Here is a 21,989-nt window from a genome sequence, read left to right on the forward strand (position 1 = left end):
CCAGTCTTTCTTCAAGGAATCAAAAGTTCTCCTCTTATCTTTTATTACTATGTCAGTAGGGCAAACGGGAGCTGAGGACCCCTTTTTTTATTGAGGTAAGAAAAGAGACCCAGAATGTTGAATTTTCTACCCCACATCACACAGTAAGTCACATGAGGGGAAGACAAAGGAAAGCATGCCAGCTTTGTCCTTTTCTGTAAAGCTCCAGCCAGTAGGCAAGATCACCAATGCCCACCACTGGCTCCTAGGGCTGGAGCACATCTCTCCTGACTTGACTGGTCCAAAAACCAGGCTGGGAGGCCCAACAAGCCCTCCAGGGTCAAGTGGGAGGAACGTAAGTGGCGCCGACTGCATACTCACTGCAGAATCATTACAGCTTGGAAGATGGAGAAGAGACGGGCCTTCCAGGAAAGGCTGAGAGGTGACCATGTTCCCCTTTCTCAGGCATATTAGAATTTACTGCCCCATCCAAGCAGGGCACACAGTAGAAAAATGATAAGCCAGACTTGCTTCTCCTTCTTGCAGTTATGTCATCTGTATACTTATCCCTCTCCATGGTCAGTCTCTTAAGCATTATTGAAATGCTTAAGCCCCCTGGCCTTGACTTCTGCATCTGGCAGAACTCAGCCTTTTTGAAGCTCTGTAACCACTGGGCCTCTCCGGCCCTAGTTTTAGAGGTAATCTGAGAGCATGTGCTTAGAGATAGGCTAAGGTAGTTACAAACTACGCTAGAAATCCCAGCTCACCTCTGATTTACGAAGTCCATGTACCCTCACTCCTAATACTCCTACCACTGGCAGGAAGGGGCCCGAGGTCTCCGATCTTTTACGAGTACTGCCTCAGCCCCAGGAGAGAAAAGGCCCTGCAAACGCTTCAGCCGAAACCGCTATCTCAGCAAAAGTGGGTGGAGCTGCCTGAGAACATCTTCAGCTTTACCTGCCCCGTACACAGAACCTGAAGTTCCAATAGCAGAGGGAGGAGGAATTTCTTTGAACATATGTTAAATTTAACGCAGACTGTCAAAGTGCAACAAAAGCACAATATGAAATAAGCTAAGTGGGCATCTTACTTAGTTTATTGTGCTCTTCTAAGAGAAAGTTCCACTTTCTGGTCTTGAAATCTGTAATGAGAAAGGAAAAAAAAATCAAAAAACATGACAACACTGGACCCTCCTTCTATGTCATCACATTTATTCATTTAGCCCCTAGTTTAATAAACCTCAGTTAAGCTCACATGGCATTGCTGGTCCTGTGTTTGGCTCTGGGAATATGGAAATACTCGCCCTTCAGGCTTTCACAATATACAGCAAAGAAAGATAAGCAGAGACCATGACAATTCGGGGCTGTGAGGCTGTGATAAACGGTGTTATGGGGATATGTGACTGGAGACAGCCCAGCAGGTCAGAAATACCCTATGTTTGTAAGATAGGACAACAATCACTTATTCAGTGCCTATTTTTAGCCAGCCACTATGCCAAGAGATTTATATACATCATCTCCTCTGCTCCTCATAACTCTGTATGATGGACACTGCTATTAGCTCCATTTTACACATGGGAGACAAGCTGCATGTGGCCAGTGGGGCCACACTGCCAGGGTTCAAATCCCAGCTCTGACGTTTATTAGCTGTGTGACCTTAGACAAGTTATGTATCTTGGTTTCCATGTGTGAGAAATGAGGATACTGTGGCCCTTATACCTCACAGGGTTATTGTGAGGATTTTATGAAATTTAGATGTAAAATGCTTATGAAAGAACACCCAACAAACAACCAGCACTCCAAAAAGTTAGTTATTGTGAATTACTATTACTATTATTATGACACCATCTACTGATTAGCATAGTGTAACAATACTAAATAGGAAGGCATCTTACTACCCAAAAACAGCAAATTATATAAATAGAGGGAGGGGTTTCTCTACCAATCTACCTTCTGAGAAAAATCAACAAAGTCTAGCTTCAGTAAATGTTATCTGACCGGCATAAGCTAATTCTTTACTTTCTAGGTACTGCGAAAGCAAAGTGGTCAGGAAAAAGGCATCATGGACATGGTGAGTCAGATGCAAGATGAAAGCGAAGCAGCACAGGTGTAACCTGACAGAAAGACCAACAGCACAAAGACTGGACGGGAAGACTCCTGACAACAGCCTGAGGCTGTCGGCAGTCTATGACAAACAGCTGTGGCAAAAAAAAAAAAAAGAAAAAAAAATCCAATAATGATGTTTGGATGCCTGGGCATGGGCAGGACTGGGCGAAAGTATTTCAGCTGCACCCACTCCCCAAACAACAATGTCAAAAGCATGATTTCAGAGGCTGATGACAGATGCAGGTCATCCCATTCGCCTTTCCAGAGCCACCCCAGCTAACGCTGAACTTCTGGGAGGGCCGGGGAGGCCCCAAATCCTAGCCCCATGTGAGAGCTCATCCTATAACTCGGCCGCACAGGCCCAGCATCGCACACTAAATGCTGCTTATCCGCCTGCTCGAATTAGTTACAATGCTATCCATTTAGGAATAGCCAAAGAAAAGAAATAAAAAATAAATAAGTCAAGACAAAAACAAAAAGCAAAAACAAAACAAAACATAATAGCCAGCACCTCCTGAAGGAGCCCCAAATCCTGACAAAAGCTATTTATTGAGCAAGTTGACCCTATGTAGGCTTTTTCCATGATGTTCCCCGAATGCAATGTCTTGAAGGTATAAGGCTTTAAAGGCTTGCTTTCTACTGGGCTAAGGAAAAGACTAAAGTCATTTCAAGAAAGGGAAAACATTGATCCATAAAAGCCACGTAGTATTTTAAAACAACACAGCTGAAGCCAAGAATGAAGCCTGGAAATCCAGAATTCTGAAGCTGGTTTCTGCCTCCTCTCCCAATGGGGCAGCTTTTAATAATGTCACACACACACACACACACACACACAAAACCAAAAAAATAAAGAATGCTGCCTTGCTCAGATAAGTGGTTTTTAATCCTGGCCGATTATTAGGCCCACCTGAAGATTTTATTTATTTATTTTTAGTTTAACAATTCACTTTTCTCCCATTTTATTAGAAAAGTTGTATGTTTACGGAACAGCCATGCCTAAAATACAGGATTCCCATATCCCACCCTATTATTAACACCTTACAATTGGTGTGGAACATTTGCTACAACTGATAAAGGCACGTTTTTATAATTGTAGCATTAACCATAGTTCATGGTTTAACTTAAGATTCAATGTTTGTGCAGTGTAGTTTCACCCGAAGATTTAAAAAAATATCATTGTTCAGGCCCTATCTCTGACCAATTAGATCAAGTTCTCTGGGGAGGGACTAAGGTAAGAGGGTTTTTTGAATTGGAATTAAGAACTACTGACTTCATATAACTGGTGGCCCAAACAGTAGCAGCTTCCGGAACTTGCTAGAAATGCAAATTACTGGGCCCCTCCCCAGAACTACTGAAATAGAACTACTGGGGCCCAGCAAATATTACCTCCAGCTGCAGGTGGTCCTGATGCACCTCAAGTTAGAAAACCACCATCTTACTCTACTGAAAGGAATTTATTTCTATGGTAACTACCTGTTTCTCTACGTACAATTCCCGCCCCCCCGCCCCCAACACACACATTCTTCCCCTGCTAAGGACAAAATAAAAACAAATGGGTTTAAGTGACTGAAGCAAGAAATTAGGAGATTCTGACAAGACACAAACAAGACAAATGGGGAAAATTGTGGAGTCTTGTCTTTGGGAGACCATTAAGGACAAAACTGTGCCCACTCTGTGTTCTCTATCTGGAACAACTAAGGTGTCACCTTTCTAGAATAAGAGGAACAGACCAAGAAAGTCATCTTTAGAATACTGAAAGACGGAAAAATACTGTACGCTGAGACGAGAGACAACTATGCATCCTGGGAATCGACAGAGGACAATTACTTGCCGAATTTTCTGGACTCCATCTGTTTAAATAGTTCAATCAGGTTTTCCGAATAGCTGACGTCTGCCTCAAAGCGAGCCCGGGAAATGAGCACACATCGCCCTTTGACAAAGGCAAGAGATGGAGCTGGAGGAAGGCCGGGCTGTGCGGCACTGCTGGTGGAGGGCAACTCCCTGCTGCCATCCGCACCTTCCAAGGGCTGCAGGGTGACGCTGGAGAGGCACTGGGCTGCATTCACTGCAGAAGAAGAAAATGACAGAAGTGACCCTGGGATGATCAGGCAGGCAAGGGAGGAAGTGGGGAGAGGCAGGTTGGAGGAAGAAAGTAGGGCGGGAACAGAGACCAGTGGAATTATGCTTGACAGGTAGGCGAGAAAAGGGGTTGTTGGACTGGAAGGTTTGCAAGTATCCTTTAATCCGGGCTTTGGGAACTTCGGTATTTATTGAACCCAGACTCCACTGCACCTGAAGGTTCCCAATTAAAAAAACAAAGAATTCAGAAATTAACGGAAGGACGAAGACTCTCACAAGGAGGAAGAAACTTATTAGATAATTCCTGTTGCTGTGTTGCAGAAACCTAGTCATAGCACTAATCACCCCCCTAACTCTGGTCTCAGGTCACTACTCTGCATACTGCTTGGAGAAGGGAAAGAAAAACAGCACTGCCAGGCCACAAACACGGGTTAGAACATTACTTTAGCAATTACTGGTGCATTTAATGTATTAATAGATTTGAGTATACAAAACTAAACTATCAACACAAACTGAATTGAAAGCAAAGGTACTGAATGAAGATAAAATGCACAAGAAGTATAACAGAGTTAATATTAAAAAAGGAGTCCACAAAATACAAGAGGATAGAGACGTAACCAATTCAAAAGAGGAGGGAAATGAGTAATAAGCATGTGTAGAAATGTACAACCTTCCAAATAATCAGAGGGAAAAAAAGCCATTTTTCACTTATCAAATCTGCAGGCTAAAAAACAATTAGATGTCCACATAGCTGGTTGGGAATAAGCGCTTCTGGAAAGCAATTTGGCAATATATACCAAGAGCCCTAAAAAATGACCAAAATGATTCAACTTCTGGGAATCTACCCCAACTAACAATTGGAAATGCAGACAAAAACATATATAAGGGTGTTCCTGGTGGCTTTAAAACTGGAAAATCTGAGATGCAATGGATGTGTCATGATGATGGGGGAGAGTGTTACTGTGGGGGGGAGTGGTGGGGTGGGGGCGGTGGGGGTGAATGGGGACCTCATATTTTTTGAATGTAATATTTTTTAAAAAATGAATAAATAAAATGAAATTTTAAAAAAACTGGAAAATCTGGAAGCAAATTAAAATTATACAGAAAATGATTTAAGCAATTTATAGCATAGCTGTATAATGGGAAGGTTATGTAACCATTCATTTTCTCAACTAAGAAATTTTAGAAAAGATAAAAGTACAATAAACAATATTAGAAACTACCGTTTTTCTGGAGGTTAAAAAAGGTCCAGTATTTCATCACCTAGAATTGTTAACATTTACCATTAAAATAGAAATGCTTGTGCTGGAATACTGAGAAAGGCAAGATAAAAATTACACACATATGTAAAATTTGAAATATTTTAATGCATAGGAAAAAAAGACTGAAGAACGAAATAAAAATGCTAATGGGGGAGATTATGGGAAATATTTTTTATCCTTTACATGTTGCTATATTTTCCATATGTTCTACAGTGAGTATGTGGTAGGGTTACACAACAAAATCCAGAGATATGCCTAAAGCAAATGACTGAACGACTGACAGAGCCAGTCTTTATTATGTTATATTGATGAAAAGTATAACCTTTAGGAGATACAATAATCATAAACCTATCTGAAACTGTTAGAAACATAAGGATAAAATTCACAAAATCCACAAACATTGCAAGAGGTTTTAAGGTACATTTCCGTAGGTAACAGATCAAACACTGTTAAGCGTGTGGGAGAGCTGAACAATTAGCAATCAGTAAAATGTATCTAAAAGCTGTACAGAGAATTTTGTGCTCAATAAACATGATTTTCACCATTACGAAAAGCGACCACACCATAAAGGAAACCTAAATGAATTTGCAAAGCCAGAAATTAATCAAGTCACCATGCTTTGTGGTCAAAGAACAGGAGTAAGAAGATTAAACAAACAAAGAAAACCGCAACTATGGGCATCACAACTGGAACTGTAAACTCGTTTAAAATTAGCAACAAGGAGAACACCTAGTGTGAAATCCTGCTAACCCACAGCACTGGCTCTCCTCCTTCCAGCAACCAACCAACAGATAAAACTTAGTAAAAATGAGCCCTTCCCCAAAGTCACCAGCAGCTACCTGCCCAAGAAAGGGACACACCTAATGCCACAGGAGAGAAACAGGGCATTCTGCAGGCACTGTCCCACCAGCCCCCAGAACTGTACTGGTGACTCCCCTAAGTCCAGAGAATTCTAAGTCAGGTCCCCAATTCTGCTGAGAAGTTAGGGAGCTGAGGTGACACAAGAGAATGATCGCCTCTCTCCCACTCTGGAAGGTCTCTGGATCCGTTCCTCGAGCTGCCTAATGAGAATACAAGCAGACACAGAAGAGCACACAGCGAATAGACACAGAGGGCAGAAAACGGAGGGGCGGGGGGCGGGGGAATAAATAAATAAATCTTTAAAAGAAAATCTGAGAAGTGACAAGAGCAGGCATTTATCTTTTCTCTATTTGGAATGGGTGGGGGAAGGGGCATAGAAATGGCTGCTGGGAGTGATGAGTAAGATGGGAGACGAGAACACCCAGGGCTGACTCCGAAAGGCCACCTTGGTACATGACAGATGGCAGAGGGGTGCGTTCAGGTCGCCTGACAACCATCAGACATGGCAACACAGTCTGCCTTGGCCACACACTTCCACTCTCCACTCCTCCGGCACTTGAGTTAAAGAAAAATGGATAGAAAGCGACTCATCCAGCCCTCAAACTGCAGAAGGGGAAATAAAGAGGTCTCAGACACCACCTGAGGAAACTGGGGCGAGTGACCCTCATTCAAACAGCACAGAGCAAGCGGTCAGGATCTGTTCCATTTGCTGAAAGAGTTATCTTCCTGGTGGCAGGAGCTGGCACCGCGGCCAGGCTGTGTGCTCTAAATTCAGATTACCTGAGTTTGAATCCCAGTTGCACACCTGATTGGCTATGTAACCTTTTTTGTTATTCATTCTCTCTAGGCCTCAGTTTCCCCATCTGTAAAGTGACTGTTTTAAAGAAGGGGCTAAGAACAGCCTGGTACATACCAGGCACCATGAGGTGTGAATTCTCCTTGATATTCCTAATGACCTCCAATGAGAAGGAAGATGAGCATGGGGTGATGCCCTGAAAGCTTTCACCAAAAAAGCCATCCTCACGACTAGCTAGACCACATCTGCTACTCTAGAGAAATTCTTCAAAACCAGTGGCTCCCTCCCCCGGGGGCAACGGTGTGCCTACTTACTCAGGGCCCCATAGTCAGTCATGCTGAAGTCCCACGTCTTGGTGTCAGGATCTGAAATAAGAGAGAAGGACTTAGTCTGCCCACGATGCAGTGGGGACTGTTATCATGTTTACATGGGCACTCAACAAAAGCTTGTTTCCTGAACGAATGAAGGAAGGAATGCTAAGTACAAAAGAGTTGGCCAACAAGCGCCCAGTGATTTACAAAATCCCTGCAGAGAATACATAGAAATACAGGCAAGGATAAATCTTTTTCCATTTTGCAGAATTCAACACAGGCCCTCATCTAAAGGGTTGAGTGGCTTGGGCAGAGTAAGGACTAGAATCCAAGCTCTCCAAATCCCAGTATAGTCAGGTAGAATAGGGGGAGAAGGGGCATGAGCGCCGAGATGGTCTGTATAGCTGCAGAGCTAGCTATATCTAGACCAATCAACCTGAGTGTGTAACTTCATCTAGCTGAGACAATTCCACCACTTTTAAAATGGAGGTAACATCTAAAAACATTGTTAAGCTTAAGCGATACAAAGCATATAAAGCACCTGGCTGAGGAAGTGGCTTCTCAGTAAATAATTCATTCCTTTTCCATATGGCCATGTGGCAGGCCCCAAGTTTGGCAGCTGTTTGAGAGAATGTCTATTATAAAGGCAAACACATGCTAAAATAGAAACTCTTTAAACAACTGGATGGACAGAATGTACCGAAGCACCCTCTTAATATTTATGAGAAACTGTTAGATTAATAAAGACTCTAGAAATAGGAAAACCATCTGAAGAACAAGACAAAAAGCTCATTACCGTAATTTCTGCTGGGCAGCCTCTTAAACACAGCAATGAGCTCTGCATTGTATCCGATCTTCACCTGGAATCGGTCTCCATTCCTTACACACATTCCCTTCTGGGCGTTTACTGATTTATGGAATGAGGCTCCCACATTCTGTTGGGTTTTTCCTTTTGTTCTGGGCATGGTACCTGAGCCATACTGGACACTGGAAATGGTCCGCCCCGAGGTAGAGGGTCTCACTGTCTGGGCCTGTAATCCAGAATCCCTGGGGGGCTGTCCAGGGAGAAAGGCTGGCGTCTCCTGGGAACTCTCTGTCCTAGCCCTAGGCTCATGACCGGTACTAGCCAAGGCCACCAATTTGTTCTCCTGTGCTGCCTGCAGATAACCTTGCGCTAACTCAGAGCCCAAGTGCTGCTGGCTGGGGACCTCGGGAGGACTTTGTGCCAGGGGAGGGGAGACCCCAGGAAGAGTCATTTGTCTTGGTGAGCTGGCGCCGGTGCAGGCTGTGGGCATCTCTTCCTGTCTCTTCCATAGCCCCTTTGCCTGCTCTGGTGCACTGAGATGAAAACTGTGGGAATTATGAGGTCTTTGGTTACCATTAGATGAATTACTTGGATTCTGTTGCTTGAAAATGACACCATGGCTCACTGGCGTAGACGGATGCCTTGGGTGATTTTGGGAAGGGCCCTGCTTGGACAGGGAAGGGTTGGTTGCGACGGAGGAGCCCAGGCCTTTGTTCTGATGCTGTTCTGTTAATAATTTCACAGCTCTACGGGCCAGAGCCTTTTGTCGATTCTCTTCAATCTTTTTCCTCTGCTCCTCAGTAAGGGGCAAGGACATTTTAAGCTGGAAGTGCAATATTTAATCGGAAACTTAGGAAAAGCTGTAGAAGGAAAAAAAAGATTCCAACAGACATAAAGTTCATTTATCTGCCATGTTGTTACCTTGATGTTAACACGCTTTTATACCAGAAAATGCATAAGGAACACAACCAAAGGCTATATCAAAATTTCTTTTATAATTTTTTTTCCAAGAAAGCACACGCACAGGGATAGTAGCTATTATTACACGTAAGCTAAGAAAATGATTCTGAAGAAAAGGCAAAAAGATCAGATCAGATTCAAAGCTAAATAGGTACTTCAACTGCAATGTGTTTCTCCCTCCCAGCCTCCAATCAACACGAGTTATCATCAAACCCCAATAGAGTTATGCAGTGCAACCCGAATCCAACAGATAATGAGAAAGGCAACTTTCTAAACTAGAAATAATGCATTAGACTGAAATAGAACAAAACAACTACATACCATGGTGGGACACTTCCTAAAATAGCTTGTTTCCAACCTGGAAGAAGGAGAAAAGCATTAGTCTCACACAGACTGGGCACCAAGTTCAGGCCTCAGCATTCAAGCCTACCATTCCTGGTAAATATGCATCCAAAAGGTGGAAGCCATGGGGCTGTCAGTCTCAGTGCCTCTTTCCAAAACACACTACCATGGAGCAACCAAATGACTCCTTTGGAAAAATAAAAATGTCCAAGTAACACATGCTCACTGTACAAAATTCAGAAGCGAAAGTTGTAAAGAGTAAAATTAATCTGTAAACTCATTACCCAGCAATGACCACTGTTAATGGTTGAGAGTATAATTGTTTTTTCTATTCATATTGCACCACGTATTTGCAATATATATGTATTACAACATAGGATCATTCTGTATATTGTTTTGCACTTTTGATTTTTTTCAACTAATTTACTCTGATACTTTCCGTGAGTTAAGCCACGTGTACAATATTCTAGATTCAAACAGCTGCACACTAATTTTCCTGGCTTGTTTGAGACTAAATACCCTCCACCCAATGTAATGCCATGTAAGGATGACGGATGATCCAAGAGCACAGTTTAGGTCACTGGGAGAGCCAGGCAAGCTTCAAAAGGTTTCATTTCTCTTCTTTGGCCAGAAAGCCCCAAGCATCATCCGTCCCCTCCTCCTCCAAGCCCAGCAGCTAGGTAGGGATTAGGAAAAGCCTCCAGTCTTCTTGATAATATACTTCTGCCTAACTTTCCAACTAGGGCTCTCTTGACCGCCCCGCCCCCCCCAATACTCTCCAGGTTCAAGGCCTGGTGAGTTACCTGCTTCCATTAACCAAGGGAGGGGAGAACATAAGGTGGGGCAATTTCACTAATTAGTCCCAAACCGTAAAGCCATTCCAGGACATGGACGCTCCTCTTCCTCTTTGCTGGGACCTCGGTTCCACCCCCTTTCCGTGGCGCGTGTCAACCGGCTCGGGCGGTTAAGGGGGCGCCACGCCCCACTTCCTCTCCCATTTTGTCCACTTGGATGCACCCGTCCTCTGGCCCACTCCCTCCTCCGGGCTGGCATATGGGCTCGACCGCCTCCTCCACTATCCTCCTGAACACCTTCTCACCGGACGAGGCCTAGATCACGAGCCGCATTCGTAGCCGAACCCAGACACGACTCCAGAGCCCTTTCCAACTAGTTTATTCTTCCGGCAGGGCGGTTTAGGGAGGTTTATCCAGCGCCAGCAATTTGCCCGCCTTATTGCAAGGCCCAGGCCTGGGCGGGGGAGGGGGCATCGCGCCGAACTACACTTCCCAGGAGGCAACACGACCGCAACTGCGCTTCAAATAAGTGGTTGGTGATGAGCCCGGGAAACAGGGGTGCCGCAATGTCTTTTGGGCTTTGTAGTTTCGGTCCTGTTCCTGGCGGGAACTAGGGGCGCCGTTACGTCATGGCGGGAGGGAGTGGTGTACTGTGGGAGTTGTAGTTCTCTACCCTCCCACCCAACGATTTAGCCAAGCGCCTGATGACGGAAGTCAGGGTCATTGAGGGTCCCCAAACTGGAGGCTTGCTGTCAGAGCTCTTTCCAGAGGGCATACTAGACGGCAGGAATGATTTTGTAGCTCTTTTTAAAAAGTATCCCAAGTAGTATCTTACAATTCCTGGGAACATCCATGCCTGGTGTTCCTATCCTTGCGTTTAAACTTCTAAACCACCCCCTCCCCAGATCAAAGAAGATTCGAGAGCATCATTATCATTGTGATCATCAGTCATTGTGCTAAGCATTTAATGTAAATTATCTCATTTATTCCTCACTACAACCATATGACACCTATGACTCTTACCCCTATTTTATAGATGGGTGAACTGAGACTTAGAGCCATTTGGTAATAACGTTCTCAAGTCCTTATTAGGCTAAATGGTAATTCTGATTCAAAGTCCTTCATCTTGAGAGAAAACTAGTAAACTGACAATAGCAGACTGAGTACCAGTGCCTATTCAGCTCCACAGTCAACTCTCCTAATTACATTTTTGAAAAGTAATTTGATTAAAATATAGTTACAAACCATACAAACCATCTACAGTGTACATTCAGTGGCTTTTGGTGCAATCACAGAGTTGTGCCTTCATCTCCTAATTACATTTTAATGATAAATATAAATTCTACAGTATGAACACTGATGTTCCTATTCTGTTACTCTGGTTTCTAATATCTTTTGTTTCAAAACAAACAGGTGGAATTTCCTGACCCACCCCATGAAGATGGAGTGTGATGCTTCAGGGCTCCATCCCCCACAGAAGCTTAAAGAAACTAGCAAGAACTAGAAGAAACATCATTCTCAAAACTTCAGAAACTAGTTAAAGAACTGCAGTATCAGGGCTAGTGCTAAATCAAAAGAAAGGCAACTTAAAAGTGGTAGGGTTGGGAAGCGGATTTGGCTCAACTGATAGAGAGTCCGTCTACAATATGGGAGGTCCAGGGTTCAAACCCAGGGCCTCCTGGCCTGTGTGGTGAGCTGGCCCATGCACAGTGCTGATGTGTGCAAGGAGTGCTGTGCCACACAGAGGTGACTCCATATAGGGGAGCCCCATGGGCAAGGAGGACTCCCCTCAAGGAGAGCCACCCTGCCCAAAAAAAATGCAGCCTGCCCAGGAGTGGAGCTGCACACGCAGAGAGCTTACACAACAAGATGATGCAACAAACAAAGAGACACAGATTCCCGGTGCCGCTGACAAGAATGCAAGCCAACAAAGAAGAACACACACAGCAAAGGGACACAGAGAGCAGACATTGGGGGGGTGGGGGAGTGGTAGGGTCTTGTGGCACCCTGGCTATCCCCTCCCCCATCCTCTCATTGACTTGGCATGGAGCCGGCCCACTCTCAGTGCAGATCTCTGGTCCTGGTTCAGGAGGAAGCAAAGTAACCCTCCTGTACATACTGAGAGCATCTAATTCTGGCCCAATCTGTCTGGTGGTGGCCTGAGGACCTGAACCAGGACACTCGTCACAGACTCACAGTCCCAGGACATGCCCTGCATGTAGAGGTAGCTGACAGATCTCACCTATAGATTGCTGTGGGAGAGCAGTCAAGTCGTGGCTGCCTAGGGCAAGGGATTGCCAGCTGCAGGATATAGAACGCAGTACCCAGCACCATAAGGAAACTCTTTCCTAGGGAAGAGAGGACGTTCATATCTATATAAATGGGAGAATTCTTAAGGCCACACAAACATGCCCAAGCACAGAAAGGTTCAAGGAGTCTCCTACACTTTGACCTCAAACTATTCTCCAAACTCATTGTATGGATAGGCTCTGAAGAAGCATGAACAGGCCAATATCAGCAAAAAGTAAGAAAGGCATTTTCTTTTGTTCCTGCTGCTGCTGCTGCTTATTTATTTTATTTTTTAAATTATTTTTTAAAAATTTACTCCCCCCCACCCATTGTCTGCTCTCTCTGTCCATTTACTGAGTGTTCTTCTGTGTCCACTTGCAATCTTGTCAGCGGCACTGGGAATCTGTGTCACTTTTGTTGCGTCATCTTGCTGCGTCAGCTCTCTGTGTGTGTGGCGCCACTTTTGGGAAGACTGCGCTTTTTCACTCAGGGTGGCTCTCCTTGCAGGGTGCACTTCTTGCACATGGGACTCCCCTACGTGGGGGACACCCCTGCGTGGCACAGCACTCCTTGTGTGCATCAGCACTGTGTGTGGGCCAGCTCACCACATAGGTCAGGAGGCCCCGGGTTTGAACCTTGGACCTCCCATATGGTAGGCCGATGCTCTATCAGTTGAACCAAATCTGCTTTTTTCTTCTTCTTCTCCTTCTCCTCCTTCTCCTTCTTCTTCTTCTCCTCTCCTTCTTCTTCTTCTTTTCTTAGCTTGTGGTATTCAAAGAAAGCTCTATCATCACACCTCAGAGTCTAAATTCCAATGAAAACACATTAAAATATCAAAACATCCTGGTTTCAACAAAGATAACAAAGTAGGCAGACAAACAGGAAGTGATGGCCCAGGCCAAGGAGAAGATTCAAGCATTAGAAACCATCAATGAAGAAGATTGGGTTTGGGAGATACGAGACAAAGACGTTTAAAAAATGGTCATTAATATACTCAAAGAAGGGGGATATATGAGAACCTCATATTTTTTAATGTAACATTTTTTGTGATCTATGTATCTTTAAAAAAAAAGACAATTAAAAATAATTTTTTAAAAAGATTGCAAAGGGAGAGTTGAAAGGGCAAGATTGAAGGCAGTGGTTAGAAAAAATAAAATCATTTCATGGTCATGTGCCCATTGGGAAAAAAAATATATGCTCAAAGAGCTCTAGAAAAATATGGACAAAGAACTAAAGGAAATTAGGAAAACTAAAGATGAACTCAGAATATCAATAAACAGATGAAAATCATGAAAAGGAGCAAAAGAGAAAAAGTGGATTTAAAGTTCACAACAAATGAAATTAAAACTTTCTTAGAGGGGCTCAACAGCAGATTGGAGCTAGCAGAGGAAAGAATCTGTGAACTTGAAGATGAGACTATTGAACTCATTCAGTTTGAGGAGCAGAGAGATTGAAGAAGGGACAACAAAACCTTAAACAATCTGTCAAATGCCAAAGATAGAATTCTGAAAGCTGTAAGAGAGAAGCAATGTGTCATATACAAGACAGCTGCAATAAAATTAAGTGCTGATTTCTCATCAGAAACCACGGAGGCATGAAAGCAGTGGGCTAACATATTTAAAGAGTTTAAAGCAAAAAACTGCCAACCAATGTGGGCAGCTATTTTGAGTTAGCAACCCAAGAGGACCAGACGGGCTTCCACGGCTCGGCGGTGAGCCCCTAGGCCAACGCGTAGGCCTAGGTTCTCCAGGTGTGGGGGACGCGCGGTAAAAACCACGGAGACAGCCTGTGAGAGTGAGCTAGTCTACTTTATTGCGGAAATACACTCGATTATATAGGGTCGGGTTAAGGGAGGGGTAGGAGCTGGGGCGGGTTAACTACGGGGCGGTAGTGGATAGGCGGAGCCGTGCAGGCAGCTATGAGGTAAGCGGTGACTAAGGAAGGGGGCAGATTATGAGTTGGCTAAGTGGGTGGGACTGGCGGGAAGGATAGCAACGGCTGGAAAAGGGAGATCACAGGGGCTAGGAGGAGGGGTGAAGGAAGGCAGTAACAATTGCTCCTTTTGTTTTATAAAAAAAAAAGGGGGCGTGAGAGAGTAGAGGGATGGGCTGTGGAGGGTGAGAGAAAAAGGGGTAGAATTGACTGGCGATGGGCAAATGACATATCATTTGGCCAGAATGTATGCATAGCCCTTAGGGTCGGTGCGTGCCAGTGCTAGACGAAATATCTAACATGATGTTGCGCACGCTTTTTTGGGGTGGATAGCGCTGTGGCTGGTTTAACCGTGAAAGATTCTCCGACGTATAGCAATAAAGGGGGGCGGAGGGTGCACCCAAGCCCTTTACGCCGAGGGAAACAAACCCGTGCCGGCGGCTAAGGTCAGGGAGTTTCACAGCAAGCAGCTTCACAGGCGGGAAGTACGGTGGGAAAGGGGGCGAGGACAAGGGCGGGATTGAGGAGCGAGATCAGAGATAGCAAGACGGTGGTAATGGATTTGAACAAACGAGGAAAATACACTGTCAGCGTGATCCTTGGCAAGACGGATGATTCGTCGAATGGCCCAAGGACCAACGGTGAGACCTAGGATGATGAGCAGAACTGGGGTTAGTAACGGGAGGAGATAAGGGAGGAGGGGCTGCAGGAAGCCCCAGGAACCAGCACTTTGGGCTCGTTCAAGTCGGCGTTGGTTGAGACCTTTTTCAAGTTCTTTTAAGCTGGAGTCTACTAAACCGGTATAATTGGCATAGATGCAGCATTCTTCTCCCAGAGTTGCACATAGGCCACCTTCTTTGAGGAGGAGGAGGTCAAGGCCTCGGCGGTTTTGCAGGACAACTTCTGAAAGGGAATTGAGGGAGTCTCTAAGATACTTGACTGCATCTCGGAGGTAGATGATATCAGAGTCTACTGCTTGTCTAAGGTTTTGGAGGGCGGAGGCTTGTGTGGCTAGGGCTGCAACACCAGTGGCGGCTCCAGCTGTAGCTAGGAGGGAAGTGACAGTGAGTACAGCAGTAATAGGTTCGCGTTTGTGGAGGTAAATAGCTTCTTGAGTGTGATCAAAGGCTTCAAAGAAATGTAGAGGAGTGTGATAGATGACTCGGGGCGTGAGGAGGATGAGAACACACGTTTCTTTGGTCTTGTTAAGTGTGGCAACAGATAAGCATGGGGTAAGTCCGGTGGAAGAGCAGAGCCATTGGGTGGTGTTTAGGGGAACTAAGTATTTGGCAGAGACGTCTGGGGAGGTATAGTTGGTACAGACAGTAAGGCTAGGAGTGTGGGAAGAACGGGGGTGAATGCATAAACCTTTGGAAGAGATGTGCGTAAAAGTGAGTGGGACATGAGTAGACTGATTCCAATTGCAGGAAGAGGGGGAATCGTCGGTGGAGGAAGTAAAGAGTGGTGAAGGGATAGCAAGTGGATCATAGAGGGGGAGGCTGGGGGAAAGACATAACCAGCAAGAGCGAGTGAGGTTGGGGTGGGAGGCATTGAGAGAGGAATAGGAGGCGTTTAGGAGTTTGAAGTAGGGACTAGAGGGGATGAGAGGATGTGGTTGAATACCTGGAGCGGGGGGGGGGGGGGGGGGGAAGTGGGGCTTGTAGAAGGGACGACGGCGGCCAAGGTGGAAGAAATTTTGAGGGGGGTAGATGAGGACAGAAGAAGGTGAACAGTGGGTGAGGGAGGAGGGTTAAGGAGGTGATTGGGACCAATAGCAGAGGGTGGGGCAGAGACAACACGCTTTTGGATTTCAAACAAGGCACCACGATCATAGTTGCTCATATACAACCGGAGTCCATGGGGGCGAGCGGCCAGCCATGTATCGTCGTTTGGGTTTTTTACTGTCAGCCAAATAAAGTCCCAACGGGAATTGTTGGCTACTTGGAGAGAGAGATACGGGTCTCTGTTGGGGGCGCCGGACCATCCATGGGCCATGGTCACACATCCCCAAGAGGGGCAGTAGAAGTGTGATGGGTCATGACAACCTCGAGCACTAGCAGGACAGATGTAAAAACCAGACACAGGGTTGAATTGAGGGCCAAGGAGATGGTTGTTTCGAGAAAGCAGGCATGCTGTATCCCCGCCTCGACAGGATGAGGAGGAGTGGTGGCCTACCTTCGCTTTTCTGATGTTGCTTACTTGGCATTCGGGACGGAAGGAAATTCCAGCAAGAGGGCAGACGTGCGTGAGAAAGGAGGGAGCGACACTAGTAACATTATAAGCGAGAATGTGCTTTTCCAGGAATGTCTGTAAGGTCCAGTTGAATGGCTGATGGGATGAGGAGCTTTGGGCAGAGGAGGCTAGAGACAACATGAGAATGAGGAGATGGATGAGGTAGGGAAGGGTAGGGGAACAGGAGGCGGGGGTGTGAACAGAGCGGGCTTGTCGGAGGAGCTGGAGAACTTGGCGCTCGATGGGGTCATCATCTTCCAGGGAAAGACGGCTTAGGCGGCGGGCAAGGAAGCGTTGTCGACGTCGTTCGCGGCGAGAAGGAGCTGGTGTGGTTCTCACGGACGGTGGTGTTGGAGAGGTAGGCTCGAGTGAATTTGCTTGGGGGCGCATGGTGGTCATGGGAGGAGGGCGACGAGGGAGGTGAAAACGCCAATTAGAAGTAGAAAGGCGACAGCAAGGAGAAAACCTTGGCGGAGGTTCCAATCTGCTGGGGCTATAGCTGCGAGACAGACAGCTGAAAAGATTGTTTAAAAAATGAAGACTATAAAAAAGAAGTATAAAAGTGGGTGAGGGTGCGAGGGGAGTGGGAAGAGCATCTGCACTGAGAGTTCTTCTCTGATAAGTTGTAAGGCACGTTTCGGTGGAGGTCAGGCACTTGTCAGCAGCAGGTTGTAGAGGCGGCAATAAGGCTCTTCTTGTAAATTGTGCAGAGTCGAGTCTTTTGGGGAATCTGTAAAGACAAAGAAGGGAGAAGAGAGCCCTCATAGGGGAGGGACAATCAGCGGAAAGAAACTCGGAGAGAGTACTTATTTAAATATAAACATTTCAGGGAGGGGCTGGTTGGTGTTGAATTTGAGCGAATGGGGCGACATCTGGGCCTCCGCAGTCAATGTTGTCTCTAACGGAGGGCGCAGTGTACTCGTCATTCAGTGGAACTTTGGGGTCGGTGGCAGGCCTGATGTAGCGTCCAGGAACCCAGAGCGGTTGTGGCTCGGAGTCTGGGAAGACACAAGCAAAGCCTCTCCCCTGTGCTAGCAAGGGGGCTGGGTCTTGCCAAAGGTTTGTGGCGGGGCCTTTCCAATGAACAAGAGGAACTTGTGAAGGTTGCCACATGGGTCCCCAATGTTTGTGAGTTGGGGAGAGTCCTTTGTTATTGAAGGTCAGGAGATTATGATGGATAAGGCAAGCAGTAATGACGTCGGCAGGGGCTTTATGGGGAGAGGAAGTTTTTTCTTTTTGAATGAGTAGCTTGAGCTGTTGGTGAGTGCGCTCAACAATTCCTTGCCCCTGCGGGTTGTAGGGGATGCCGAAATGGTGTGTGATGTGGTACATCTGCACAAAGCTGGCAAAGGTGGCACTGCGGTAGGCTGGTCCATTGTCGGTTTTTAGATCCCAGGGAATTCCCATGAATAAAATGGCTTGCCGAAGTGCTTTGATGCAATGTTTGGCACTCTCTCCTGTGAGGGGCACAGCATAGCATAGGTGCGAGAAGGTATCAACTGCAACATGAAGATATTTAAGGCGCCCAAAAGCACTAACATGGGTGACGTCTAGTTGCCAGCGGGAGTTAGGCCGCAGGCCGCGGGGATTAGCTCCGCGGGGCTGCAAGGGTCCAAGGGGTAGCAAAGGTGCGCATGTTCGACAGGAACGCACAAGATGTTTGCATGTTTTGATGGGAAGGTCTGGAAAGAGCTTCTGGATAGATCGCGCAGAGAAGTGGAATTGAGAGTGTAAAAGTTTGGCTTGGTTGACGAAGTCCCCTAGTCTTGTTTTGTCAATGGAATCTTCTCGAATGGCAGCTGGGTATGCATGGCGGCCGGATGCTAAGGCGTCAGCAAGAGCATTTCCTTGAGTCAGTGGTCCTGGCAGGCCAGAGTGACTTCTGATATGAGCGATGAACCAGGGTTGTTGCCTTTCTTCAAGCAGTCGCTGTACAAAGGCGAGTGCTTGATCTATAGATGAGTCGCTGGGTAGAAAGGTAGCAAGTGGGAGGCTGCGACATACCAGTAAGGTGTATAAGCTGTCTGTAAAGATGTTGAGAGGCTGGTCTGGGTAAAGATTGAGGACTGCAGCGACAGCTAAAAGTTCACCCACTTGAACAGAAAGGTGATTGGCAAACATTACCTGTCGTGGCTCAAGCCTTCCTGGCGCATATATGACAGCAGCGAAGGCCCTTTTTGAGGCATCAGTGAAAGCAGTGATGGCGAAGGGAATTGGCTTTCTTGCGGGCAGCGGACGGAACGGGTTGAAAAATGCTAATTGAGATACACCTTGCAACAGTGGATGATGAGGATAGTGGTTGTCGAAGGAGCCACGAAAGAACTCTATCAGGCTCTGCATTTGAGCATTATTCATGATAAGGGAAGTAACTTCTTTTGCTTCAAAGGGCCAAACAATGGTGTGTGGCGGGACGCCGTACGTTTGTATGGAGAGAAGTACTAAGTCAGTGGCTAATGTGATCCAAGCCCTTGTAAATGGGCAGATTTTTGGGAGTTTACTTTTTGACGTGTGTAGAAAAAGAAGAGGACCATCTTGCCATAGGAGACCCGTCGGGGTGACTGGTGTTGGCAAAACTAAGGCAAGGATTGGGAGATCGGGAGAGAATCGCTCTAGGCGGCATTGCTGGAGTGCAGCATTTACTTGTTGGATGGCTTCTTTGGCAGCTGGGGTGATGGTGATGGGGCGAACGACTGCAGCGGATGGACTGCATTTAGTCTGCAGGAGCTCGAAAAGGGGTTGCATTTGCGCCGTTGTGATGGGGAGTGCTGATCGAAGCCAATTGATCTGTCCGCAAAGCCGTTGGAGCTCAGTCAGCGTCATTTGATCAGAAACATGGATTTGCGGGCTGGTGGGCCGAATATATTGATGAAAATGAAAGCCTAAGAACTGGAAAGGTGGCTGGGGGTTAACTTTGTCAGGTTGCACTGTTAATCCAAGACTTGAGAGGTTCGTCATAACTGCAGAGAGTAGATCATTGAGAAGTGTGTTAGAACTTGCTGCTAAAAGAAGGTCATCCATATAGTGGATGATGTATGTGTGCTCTGGATGGAACTTAGAGCATAGCGGCTCAGTGGCATGATTGACATAGAGCTGACATATAGTTGGACTGTTCCGCATGCCTTGTGGTAGTACTCGCCATTGGAATCGGAGTGCTGCTCCTTGATTGTTGGTACGCGGGACTGCAAATCGTGGACAATCTCGCGGGTGAAGGGGAATGGAGAAAAAGCAATCTTTGATGTCAATAGTGGCAGCATAAAAATGCTGGGGGACTGCGGTGGGATGCGGGCAACCAGGCTGGGGTGACCCCATTGGCTTAATATGCTTGTTAATTTCTCGAAGGTCGTGGAGGAGGCGAAACTTGCTTGTGTTCTTTTTGTTGATGACAAAAACTGGCAAGTTATAGGGACTGGTAGACGGCTCAATGTGCCCTGCCTGTAGTTGCTCTTCAACGAGGGCAGAGAGAGCTTGTAGTTTGTGAGTTGGCAAGGGCCACTGCTCGGCCCAGATGGGCTCCTCTGTGTCCCATTCCAGAGGGATAGGGTCAGGTCTTGAAATGGGAGCAGTGGCCCCTATAAGGGGGGGGGGGCGGCGCAGCTAAGAAGGCTTCTGTAGTGATTCAAGCTTTTAGCTGGCTGAGTACATCTCTTCCCCACAGGATGGTTTGGACTGAAGAGAGGACGAGTGGACGAATTTGGCCTTCGTGACCCTCTCGGTCGCTCCAATGCAGAGGCTGAGATGTTTTCCAAGAGGTAGCAGCTCCCATGGCGCCGATGACTTGAGGGCCAGTTTCGAGGGGCCAGTGATTAAAAGCGGCAATTTCGAAGGGAATACAAGAGATTTCAGCACCCGAGTCCAAGAGTCCGTCAAGCCATTGTCCCTCTATTTTAAGTTCTAGTGAAGGTCTTTGGTGACGTTTGATAGGCATGGTCCACATTAGGGTTTTGGAGCTTTGTGAAGGGCCTCTTGGGGGAGGGGCTGAGGCCTGCCCCGCTGGAAGTTTAAAGGCTGAGAAAAACGTTGCGCTGAGCGGCAGTCGCGGGCCCAGTGATACCCTTTGCCACAGCGCGGGCATGGCGTGGGGGGACCTCTTGGTCTGTGCAGTGCTACGGCAGGGCGGGGAGCTGCCGGTTGAGGGCACTCGCGAACAAAATGACCGGGCTGACCGCATCGAAAACAGGCAGAATTGGAGGCAGATGAGACAGCCATGGCGGAAGCGAAGGCAGCAGTAAGTGCTTTAGTCTGTGGGTCAATATCTCGACAAGCTAGGACCCATTCGTGCATCAGCTTATCACGGATAGGAAGGATGACAGCTCGGAAGGGTGTGAAGCACCCATCAAGAATAAGTTCTTTTGCTAACGCAAACTGAGCGTCTTCGTTAGTAATTTTACGTTGGCATGCTTCGATAACGCGGGCAACAAATGCCGGAAAGGTTTCTTGCGAGTCCTGAAGCATTTGTGTGAACTTGGTGGATTGTTTGGTGGAAATCAAAGAAAATGACCGCTGAACGAGAACTTTCACTCGGTGCCAAAACCCTGGGTCTATGTCTACATAGGAACGAGGGTCAGCATAGTTGTTAACCCCTGTGTAGGCATCAGCTGGATCTTGGACACCCGCTCGAACATTTTCCACTACTTGTTGATCAACAGCCACTTGATAGTGAGCGTGCCATTCAAGGAACTGGCCTGGCTGAAGGATGGAACGAGCTAGAGAAATCCAATCATAAGGAAGAACAAGCTGAACCCCTAACTCTTCTATTAGTTGTTGAGCATATGGGCTATCAATGCCATCTTCTTTAACGGCTTTGCGAAGAGTTTTAACTTCTTCTGCTGTGAAGGGAAGCCAAGTCTGAGGGCGTTGCTGCGTGGGCAGCGGGTTGAGCGGGTATAGCTGGGGGGCAGGAGAATGCACTTCGCTAGAAGCAGGTGGGGGGCTGCTGCCATACGGTGGTGGCGAGGGATGAACAGCAGCGGGGAACAGATGAGAGAATGATGGCTTAGCAGCGTCAAGGCGGCAACAAGCTGGTGGCGGGATATTTTTGGGCGCTTGACAAGATGGCGGAGCGGCTACATCACTTCTGGGCGTCCGCCAAGATGGCGGTGTATTGACGTCGTTTCCGGGCGCCGGCCAAGATGGCGGTGAAGTCGCGTCATTTCTGGGCGCCGGCCAAGATGGCGGCGAAGTCACGTCATTTCCGGGCGCCGGCCAAGATGGTGGCGAAGTCACGTCATTTCCGGGCGCCGGC

The 21,989-nt window shown here is 46.8% G+C and overlaps 1 protein-coding gene across 7 annotated transcripts in view; it reads right to left on the reverse strand.

Moving 5' to 3' along the window:
* Nucleotides 1-10,817, reverse strand: part of SMARCAL1 (SNF2 related chromatin remodeling annealing helicase 1) — a 57,478-nt gene extending 46,661 nt beyond the window's left edge. Inside the window, exons 1-6 of one of the 7 annotated variants that reach the window (XM_004469602.5) lie at nt 10,600-10,817; nt 9,480-9,516; nt 8,190-9,058; nt 7,397-7,447; nt 3,916-4,149; nt 1,070-1,120 (exon numbers count right to left, since the gene is read on the reverse strand). In XM_004469602.5, the coding sequence (XP_004469659.2) occupies nt 1,070-1,120; nt 3,916-4,149; nt 7,397-7,447; nt 8,190-9,015 (1,162 nt within the window). In that variant the 5' untranslated portion in view covers nt 9,016-9,058; nt 9,480-9,516; nt 10,600-10,817. Of the gene's footprint in view, nt 1-1,069; nt 1,121-3,915; nt 4,150-7,396; nt 7,448-8,189; nt 9,059-9,479; nt 9,517-10,303 lie in introns of all 7 variants that reach the window. The other 6 variants (XM_004469599.4, XM_004469603.5, XM_004469604.4 and 3 more) reach the window with 6 other exon arrangements.
* Nucleotides 10,818-21,989: the final 11,172 nt, after the last annotated feature.

Source organism: Dasypus novemcinctus, chromosome 7, assembly GCF_030445035.2.
Source record: "Dasypus novemcinctus isolate mDasNov1 chromosome 7, mDasNov1.1.hap2, whole genome shotgun sequence".
Taxonomy (NCBI): Eukaryota; Metazoa; Chordata; class Mammalia; order Cingulata; family Dasypodidae; genus Dasypus; species Dasypus novemcinctus.